Consider the following 10746-nt stretch of genomic DNA (forward strand, 5'->3'; position numbering starts at 1 on the left):
GCGTCTGCCTTCGGCTCAGGGCGTGATCCTGGCGTTCTGGGATCGAGCCCCACATCAGGCTCCTCCGCTATGAGCCTGCTTCTTCCTCTCCCACTCCCCCTGCTTGTGTTCCCTCTCTCACTGGCTGTCTCTATCTCTGTCAAATAAATAAATAAAATCTTTAAAAAAAAAAAAGAAATAAAGTGTCCATCAAAAGATGAATAGATAAAAAGAACTTGGTATATATATGTATAATGGAATATTATTCATTCACAAAACAGAAGGAAATCCTGCCTTTTTCATCAAAATGTATGGAGCTTGAAGGCATTATGCTAAGTGAGAAAAGTCAGAGAAAGACAAACACTGTATGATCTCACTTATGTGTGGAATCCAAACAATAACGGCAACAATAACAACAAACTTACAGATAAGGAAAACAGTTTGCCAGAGGCAGAGATTGGGTTGGTGGGCAAAACAGGTGAGGGTGGTCAAAAGGTATAAACTTTCAGATATAAGATAAATAAGCCCTTGGGATGTAATGTACAGCATAGTGACTATAGTTTAAAAATTATAAAATAACTATACTATATATATTATATGAACTCTCCTAGCTCTCAAAGTTTGTTTGGCTTCTTTTTCTAGTAGCTTGCAAAGTTGGATAAGAAATGTGGACGAATAAGTATCTATGATTACAGTAGCTTTCATTAGACTGAAATAGACAAGACTAAAAGAGAATAACACCCACATTAGGATGCATGGGCAGATCAGAGGACAGCCATTATCAAGGATGTAAGAAGAAGGGAGAACAGGGAAGATCTGGGAACCTCAGCAGGGATTCTGTGGCATCATATGATATGTGAGTTTGGGGATTTCTATAACGGAACCAAGGAGAGTCTGAGGACAGTTTATCATAAAATAACTCAATTATTCTCATTTGGGTTTCTTTATTAGGTGGTCAAACAAAAATAAAATTTTGGAAATTTGGTAATTTGACATAAACCCCTTCACTAGATGAGTTTTCAGGACAAGATGGAAAAGAATCTTTAGTCCTTCAATGTCTAGAGAGGAGAAATACTTTCATTTTGAAAAAAAAATCTCTACTACTAATAATTTGAAAGGTTGTCACTGATAAGACAGCATTTTGGGAGAGGTTTTGTTTTCACGATAACTATAATAAGAACGGTAGAATTGCACCAGACATTCTGTGTGCACTCACAGAAACAACATGGCCAAATTTATTTGAATTTAGAGGACTCATGGATTCCCCTTCCTGTAATTTCTTTTTTGTTGTTTTTGTTTGTCTTGTTTTGTTTCTTTTTTCCCTCCTTATAACTTCTAATAAATTAAGCACAGAGTTACATCATAAACGAATGTGATTTTACCGCTGTTACATTTGGTATTCCAGTACACATCTGGAGAGGTTACAGAAGTCAGAAGCATATTTTGATACCATTTCCTGAGCAATGTTTGCTGTTGCGAAGTTCGTGGTTGGGTGGTAAGCAGGAAGGAAAGGAGCTCGTGATTTCTCATTTATCTCATGGAGGAAAGCCAAGATCAGTGAGCACGTTTTACCTTAGAATCAGCTTGGAGGCAAGAGAAGAATCAAAGCATGAATAAGTATTGGCAATCACAGCCATAATTCGTAGTAAATTCGTTTCAGATAAGCCCGTCAGATCTTATCACAGATTAATTTACTAAACTTGGAAATTTTAAGTAATAAATCTCCTTCTCATTATTCCTTTGGTATTAAGCTTGAGGCTTGTCCTTCACCAGATATAATCATTTATCGTTAAATCACAAGGAAAGATGAATCAACATTTGGGACAGGCCAAGTGGGTGTCATAGCACACGCAAACTTGATCCAGCCAGAAACTGCATTTCAGAGGTGGTTGCTGTATGTCACTGAGGGATCTTCGCCTCCACCGTCAGGAATACAGCAGGGCCGTTTCAACAAGACGGAAATCTTGCCATCGTGCTGCCCCCCAGACTGCTGTGCCCACAGCACATGGGCTCCTTTGCTTAGTTACAAATAATCACCCACCAGGGCACCAGTTACCTATCACCACTCAGAGGTGCAACGGGACAGAAGGGCAGATGTCTCAACTAATTATAAACGTTCTTCCCTGCACCACTCATTGATAAGTTACCTTGACCTTTGAATCAAAGAACTGTCATTGCTTTAGAGACCTTGTCTGTACTTTCTTATCTAGTTATTTGCCATTTGGTCCTTTGAGATTAATTCACCCATTAAAACAATGAAACCAAATAGAAGAATGACAGCTACCTACATTCCATGTGATCAGTTACAGAATACAAAACTTCAGCCACCATCTGGTGTTGACATGTCCTAGGTGTGTACAGCCTATATATGTCACATCTGTGGGAGCATTGTGTCACCGAAAGATCTAGCATGCTTATCTTGACTATATTTTACAAAAGAAAAAAGAAAAATACCCAGCCACAGAATTTAATAAGTGAGACCAAACACTCCAGACCAACGAGAGAAAATGGGACATCAGGACAATTCTAGGACACACAATCTAATAAGTACAGTTTTACTTCTGGAGGCAATAGGATTGAATATACTGATCCTTTTCTGAGTCTAATAAGTAAAGCTCAATGTCAGATTTCAAAAGAATAATATCTTATTTCTGTTATAATTTCATCAAAATATAAACTGAATGGATTCGGAAACACAGAAGGACTGATTTTTTGTCATTTGATTTTGAAGTCGCTTTATTTACTCTAAAAGTTAAGTATAGAGCCCTAGAAGTCAGTAAGGAAGAAGAAAAAGAGATGTGCTCATTGCTTGGGATAGAATTGCTTTTCACTGAGAAACCAAAGATCTGTGAGGTGGCGGTTTTTGTTTTGTTTTTTAATCATTAGATTCTGGGTGGAGAAAAGTACGTATCGGTTCAATTAATGACTGGTAAGCAGACTTACAAGGAAAGTCCATGGCCCATAATAAATTCTATTTCTAATGGGCTCCTAAAATTATTCCCCTGCAAATTATTGATGTATGTCAACTGGTTTAATCTTCATTTCCCTTCCACTCAGAACTTTAATGCTAATTGCTTTTTCCACATCCCTTTTCAGGTACTGCCTAACTTAACTATCAGGGAAAGACCAGTAGACAAAGTAAAGGTTTGGGGTGAGCCAGACTCTTATCTGTGCACAGACCACGTGGTCAATGAACATGAGAAACCCTCCTTCCTGTTTGGGGGAGCACCATCAGAACTTGGGAACTCTGAGTATGTGCTGCTGGGAACTCAGAGACACAGCTCTCAGCTTGAGCAAAGCTAAACACATCTGTGCCAGGGAACACGTGCTGCTCCCCGGCCTGCCAAGGGTACTCGTGGCCTCCATCTACTCTGGCGGGGATGGGTCCAGACAAGCGTAAGAATGTTAAGGATGAAAGGACTGCATGCAGGCGTAAGGTACCTCACGTAGNTGCATGCAGGCGTAAGGTACGTCACGTAGATTTGAGGAAGGAAGGAAGACTGGAGAAAAATAAGCATATCATATATTATGATTTCAGTTTGGTTTGTCTTTGGGTCCTAAGTTAGGTTAATTCTTTTTTTTTTTAATTTTAGAGAGGGGGTGTGCAGGGGGAGAGGGAAAGAGAGAATCCCAGGCAGGAACCCCCAGCATGGAGCCTGACACACAGGGCTCAATCTCACGACCCTGAGATCATGACCTGAGCTGAAATCAAGAGTCAGCCATGGCAATAGAGCCACCCAGGAGCCCCAAATTCGTCTAATTCTTAACCATATTTTATTTACTGTATCAGCTCTGTTGTCTGATTTTCCCTTCAGGATCCAGTCTGGCCCAGAATGTGACTCAAGTCCAGCCAGCTCCAACCGTGTGAGAGGGGACAGCTCTCTGTGTGAAACAAGGCAGAGCACATACTATACTTTTTGGTATATGCAGCTTCCCAGTGGAGAGATCACTTTCCTTGTTCATCAGAGTTCTTTCGACCAGAATGCAAAGAATGGTTGGTATTCTATAAACTTCCAGAAAGCTAAATCCATCAGCTTCACCGCTTCAACCTTACAGCTGGAAGACTCAGCGAAGTATTTCTGTGCTCTCCGGGAACAGAGGGTTTGAAGTGATAATAAAGCTGAACAAAATCCCCCGAGCTCAAAAAGAGAGAGCACCCCCTCCCCCAGCTTGCAGGAGCCGAACCGAAATACACACCTGCAGATCCCAGACGAAACGCTAGTGAGTGTGGTTGCTTAGTCTGTGGTCTGAATCAGATGTAGTTCTAAGTTAAACCTTTTTCTATGTCATTTGGAAGCAGGTGTCCAGAGTAACTTTCTTCTAATACATTCTCAGTCTTGAATTTTTGACTTAAAATTGATCATGCAGAACATGTGCGAAGTTGTCTGAAGTTGTGTGAATTCGCCCCATAATGATTTAAAGTGGCAGCGTCAGGGGCGCCTGGGTGGCACAGCGGTTGGGCGTCTGCCTTCGGCTCAGGGTGTGATCCCGGTGATCTGGGATCTAGCCCCACATCAGGCTCTTCAGCTATGAGCCTGCTTCTTCCTCCCACTCCCCCTGCTTGTGTTCCCTCTCTCGCTGGCTGTCTCTATCTCTTTCGAATAAATAAATAAAATCTTTAAAAAAAAAATAAAGTGGCAGCGTCACTTAAAGATGCTCACATCACAAATCTGGGTTCAGTTATCTGGAATCATCAGGAAAACTATCTCGTTAGCCTTTTCCTTTCAGGCTTTGTGTTGGTTAGTGTACGATCAGAGATGCCGAACCACCAACCACCATGAGTAGTGCAGAATCAGAGATTAGTTATAAGGGTCCGACCTCGTGCAATTGCGATAGCAGGTGGAGAAGTCTATGCAAAGCTGTTGTCTACGCACCTAGTACTGAGCCTGAATGTACTGGAAGTCAGCTAGAGTAACATTTGTGAAGGAAACTTGGATATAAACAAAGTCATGGGCAAATTGTGACTCGTAAGAACATACTAGAACTCATGAGGACAACTGGAACCCACAAAGACAAACTGAAACTTGCCTATCTCCTATCTCCTTCAGTCTCATAGGGGTGGGTGACCTTCAGGAGGCATGGGTGTCATTTGCCATCATGCTACATGCATACTTGGCCCAAGACAAAGAGAAGGTGCAGGAGGGGATGTGGTGGGAGGTGAAGGAGTCAAGAGCCAACAGTAAGATGAGCCAGTAGATTGACAGCAGCTTCTGGGAGTTGTCACGGTGCCTGGAGCCCCGCAGCAACCTGCAGAATGTGAAAAATATGGCTGCCGCATCACAACTACCTTCCAGGTCTTGCTCAGATGTCTTTTGTGGCTAACCCTATCCCAGAACAATAGGAGGAAGCAAACTCTGGGGGACATACTTCTGGCTAATTAAGTTGAGACAGTAAAAAGCTACCACAGTCTCCTCCTTGTCAACTTGGCAGCCATATTTAACAACACTTAACTTTCAATGAAGGCAATAGCAAAATCATGCTTTCTGCTACTATGATGCAATTATTCTTCATGCAACCAAAACCAAGATAGCCTTATCCCACACAGAAGATACAAAGTTTATTTATCCATTTTGGGGTGATATTCCTTTCTTCTTCCAGTGAGTCACACACTCCTCATGATATCCTCTAACTTAACTGCTGAGATACTATGAGATATAAGATTAATTTATGTTAGCACATTTTATGCGACTATGTGTTGGCAAATGGGGAAAAGAGGAGTAAAAATGGTTAATATATAAATATATGCCTATCAAAACAAAAAATAAATTTTTACAACTGCTATAGTCTGTTTCTGTAAATGTTCACCTGACTGTGGCTGGTATTTGTCACCACCTTTTCCATCACCCGTTCCATAACCTTTTTGCACACAGCAACGGCTCCATGTTATACTTTCTATAACACGAGCCCCTTATCGGCAGCAGTGTTACGCAGAATTCCACAAAGTTGCGTAAAGAATTCTGCTGGTCGGACACCTGGGTGACTCAGTCAGTTAAGCATCTGACTCTTGATCTCCACTCAGGTCTTAATCTCAGAGTTGTGAGTTCAAGCCCTGCATCGGGCTCCAGCTGGGCGTGGAGGTTTCTTTAAAAAAAAAAAAAGAATTCTGGAAGTCCACCACTGTGGTTTTGGCAGAAGCATTGCAGAAGGGCAAATTCATATTCAGAGTATCTATTAAATGGGAAAAAAAGAATCTTGTAATACCCAGAGAAACTTGATACATTGTGATCTGGGAAACATCCTTAAGAATGATACCTGACTTATCATCAGAAGCAATAGAAGTTATCGAGAGAAAACATTTTTAAAAGAAAACAAAACTTAAAAGCTGGCTTCCTATGAACATGAAAATATATACTGGGGTTTCCTAAGTATATTTGGTATATAACATTATATTAGTTTCAGGTGTACAATATGGTGATTTGACAATTATATACATTATGAAACACCATAAGTGTAGTCACCATCTTTTGTCATATGAAGTTATTATAATATTCTTGACTATATTCCCTATGCTGTACTTCTCATCCCCGTGACCTATTTATTTTCTAACTGGAAGTTTGTACCTCTTAATTCTCTTCACTTAGATTGCCTTTGTTAAAAATCACTTCTTTTTTTTTTAAAGATTTTATTTATTTATTTACTCGACAGAGATAGAGACAGCCAGTGAGAGAGGGAACACAAGCAGGGGGAGTGGGAGAGGAAGACTCAGGCTCATAGTGGAGGAGCCTGACGTGGGGCTCGAACCCGTAACGCCGGGATCACGCCCTGAGTCGAAGGCAGACGCTTAACCGCTGTGCCACCCAGGCGCCCCTAAAAATCACTTCTAAGAAAGTGGAAAGTCAATGCACAGACTGGTAAACTCTATTTTCAATGGGTATTTCTGAAAAAGGATTCAAACACAGACGTATAAAAAGCTCATATGATTCAATAAGAATAAGACCAACAAAAATGACAAAAACTTTGTCACTTCAGAAATGAGATATCCAATAGCTAAGAGACCTACAAAAAAAAAAAAGCTCATTAGGGAAATGAAAATAAAAACCACTTGAGAATTTCATTTGCCCTGAATGTATGAATGTAGCTAGGTGGAAATAGCCCCAAGGAGTAAGAGGAAATAAAAACTACCTCTAGGAAACAAACAAGTGGGTGAATTTCCTAGAAGTTTCCATTACTGAACCCATGTGGAAAGAAGAAAAAGCGGTAACAGGTCACAGACCCGGACATTGAAAGGCAAGCTTTACTAGGAAAAAAGTTGATATTTATTAAGCTTATTATATATTAGGCACTGCAGAATGCATTTTTTAAAAGATTTTATGTATTTACTTGAGAGAAAGAGAGCATAAGCAAGGGAGAGGGGCGGAGGGAGAGGGAGAAGCAGACTCCCTGCTAAGCAGGGAGCCCGACTTGGGGTTCAGTCCCAGGACCCCAGGGTCATGACCTGACCTGAAGGCAGGCACTTAACTGACTGAGCCACCCAGGCATCCATGCGTGTGCATTTAGATTCATGATCTGATTCACACATTGCAAACTGCTTGAGATAGGTTCTATTGTTCCCAGTTTTTTTGTTTTAAAAAAAATTTTAAGGGGGCACCTGGGTGGCTCAGTCGTAAAGCGTCTGCCTTTGGCCCAGGGCGTGATCCCAGGGTCTTGGGATCCAGCCCTGCACTGGGCTTCCCGCTCCACTGGGAGCCTGCTTCTTCATCTCCCACTCCCCCTGGTCGTGTTCCCTCTCTTGCTGGCTGTCTCTCTGTGTCAAATAAAAAAAAATAAAATATTTGAAAAAAAAAATTTTTAAGGATAGTAAATATACATGTTCCCATTTTTATATTTAGGAAATAGACATAGCTTTCCTAACTTTAAAAGCATCTCTTTTATTTTCGTCCAGGCTGTAGCATCTTACAGAGCTCCTACAGAGTCAGGTTGGGAATATGGAGAAGCAACTGGCCCCAGAAAAGAGTGGCTGGATATCCCAGCAATGGTGACATTACTGGTTTCCACTGGAACCCAAAAGGATCGGGAAAAGAAGATGCCAAACCCAGGTACATATTGCCCCCAGGATCATTAGATGAAATCATCCACTAACCAGTTAACAGTGCTGAATGCTTTAGCAAATCTCTCATACAACAGTGTTCTGGGAAGAATAAGAGGCTACCGGGAAAGATGAGATATTGTTCCTTAAGCATCTAGAACATGTTTCCATATCAAGATATGTGCTGCTTGCCTTTGAACTCTCTGCCTGTAATATCTGCATGGGGTACCTCTGAACTTCCTTTACATATTTATTCAAATGTCACCACTTTATAAATATTTCATCTCTCTATTTTTCTACCCTGAGAATCAGGTTCTAGTATACTCCAAGCAGAAAGAACAAAAGCAGTTCTTTGCTGAAGCACCGTCCCCTGGTGTTCTGCTAAAATATCCTTCCAGGGTTGACAGACAAGTTAAATAGCAGCGAAGACTAGTCCCAGTGGGAGCTACCATTGCTGAACCAAAGTCAGTAAACTTCCCATTGCAGTAATCACGCGAGAGAAGATTCAGGAGGGCTGGCTGATTTTTAATCTTCTGCCTAGCCAGATGTGAAAGTGATTGACTTCAAATGATAAAGATAATACATAGGATGATTTGGGCTGGAGAGTAATAGGACATCACGGAAATTAAGCTTGGCATGTTGCAGACGTTGGGAGGTTTTTCTCCATTAAGCGAAATTGTGTTTACTGCTCTGTCCTTTATCGTAGTGTGGAAATATCCTGAGAAGCAGGAGCAAGAGCCGATGATGGAAAAAAATAATAATTGCATTATAGGGAACCATGCCTGGTTTACTCTCCTCATGTTATAACATGCCACCCAATCTCCCAATATGACATCATAATGTCCTGACTTCCCATTAACAGTAAGAAACATGATAGACTGTGGATACTTATGATAATACATGAAATATGCTATGTAAATTACAAAACACACCGCAGAAAATATTGAGCTTTATCTCGTCAATAAACTCCACTGCAATTTCAGATTGTGTCTCCCAACCCCTCAGTGTTTTACACATTACATGCATCTGGTTGAGTGCCTAAGATTGGGAGGTTATTATACTCCGTGATTTGCGTGTGTGTTCTCATTTAATTCTTATTGGAACACATCAATGTTGGCTGCATCATCCTTTCGGGAGGCAGTGTAGCTATGGGCTTGAGCCCATAAACTTGGGTTGGATTTCTAAATCCACCATTCATTAGTTAAGATCTTAGGCAAATTACTTAATAATTTTTATGTTTCAGTTTTCTCATTCCTACAGCGTGAGTACTGATGAGAAGTAAATGAGATGATGCATGTCAAAGCTCAGCCCAATAGCCAATAGAAAGACACTGGCTACTCACAGGCAAGAAGGTTGAGTATAAGGGAAGTTAAATACCTTGCTGAGTAAGTGACAGAGGGGGGCCTTCCCTCCATATCCTATTTAGAGCAGAGACTTTGCCTCACCCCAAAAGCAATTCTCTATTTCAATACAGTATTGTATATTCTTTACAGTGCTCATCGCTATTTAAAATTGTCTTATTTTTAAAAGTCTGTTTATTTAATTTTTTTTTTCTTTTCCCACTGCAGCGTGGGCCTTTTCTATCCTCTTCACTGCCCCACCTTCCCTGCCTGAACAATGCCTTTCCCAGGGGAGGTACGATCATACACATTTGTTGAATGAATGTGCAAAAGATGAAATTACAGTTGACCCTTGAACAAGGCGAACGCTGAGGACCCTGAGCCCCGCACGATTGAAAATCTGTGTTTTTAAATTGTGACTCACCAAAAAACTGCGAATAGCCTGCTGTTGACCAGAAGCCTTACTGATAACAATCAATTAACATAGATTTTGCATGTTAGATGTATTATATGCTGTGTTATTACAAAAGTAAGCTAGAGAAAAGAAAACGTTATCAGGAAAATCATAAGGAAGAAAAATACATTTACACTACTGTGCTGTATTTATCGACACTGTAAGTTTACGTTGCCTGATTACAAGATAAGCTGTCTGTCAGTAACTACAGCAATATTGTCTTACATGTTACAAAACTCTGTAGATGCTATACATATTACTGACAGTAGACATCAAAAATGAAATCATAATATGAAAAAGAAATTCATATTTATTTACAGGTATAACAGCTCATGTATTGATAATGAAGAAGCAGCAATATGACTGCTATATGGCAGTCTAGTGTAATCGATATGACTGCTTCCTGGTCATAGCGGGTAGCCTTTGTGTGTAGCCATAGTGTGATGATTATGACTCACCAGCACCAGGGAATAAACTAGCCTCTACACTGATGAGCGAATCATTACAAAATTTTTACGGCATACAGCGTTACAGTCATATTTATAATACACTATTGGAAACATGGTTACATTTTTAAAAACTGTTTACCTAATCCACAGTTTCTCCAATAAAGAGAGAGAGAGGCATACTTTATAGTAATGCAATTCTTTGAAAGCAAAGTGATAAAACAATAAGAAAAGTGTGTACGATTAATTTTATATTAAATATCACTTAGCTATGCCTATCTAAGGATAGGTTGTGAATGGGTCTCTGTACAGTAAGTGTTTGCGTGTGTAAGTTTTGGTCAATTTTAACTTCTGTAATACATTGGTGTCTATTTTATGGTAGTAAATGGTAAAATAGTATCTACGTCTATTTCGTGCATTAATGACATATCTTTTTCTTAATTTTTCCCATATTTCTAGGCTATCCAGTTCATCAAATTGTCACAAATGCCCCCACAATTT

General features: G+C 40.2%; 1 protein-coding gene across 11 annotated transcripts in view; it reads left to right on the top strand.

The window, feature by feature from the left end:
• LOC105234922 (T-cell receptor alpha chain C region) overlaps positions 1-10746 on the top strand; it is a 560983-nt gene that overhangs the window by 146813 nt on the left and 403424 nt on the right. The window contains exon 3 of one of the 11 annotated variants that reach the window (XM_034648721.1): positions 2331-2334. The exons of the other annotated variants lie outside the window; for them this stretch is intronic. Coding sequence (XP_034504612.1) covers positions 2331-2334 — 4 coding nt within the window. The remainder of the gene's footprint in view (positions 1-2330; positions 2335-10746) is intronic. 11 annotated transcript variants of the gene reach the window in all.

Source organism: Ailuropoda melanoleuca, chromosome 20, assembly GCF_002007445.2.
Source record: "Ailuropoda melanoleuca isolate Jingjing chromosome 20, ASM200744v2, whole genome shotgun sequence".
NCBI classification, from domain to species: domain Eukaryota; kingdom Metazoa; phylum Chordata; class Mammalia; order Carnivora; family Ursidae; genus Ailuropoda; species Ailuropoda melanoleuca.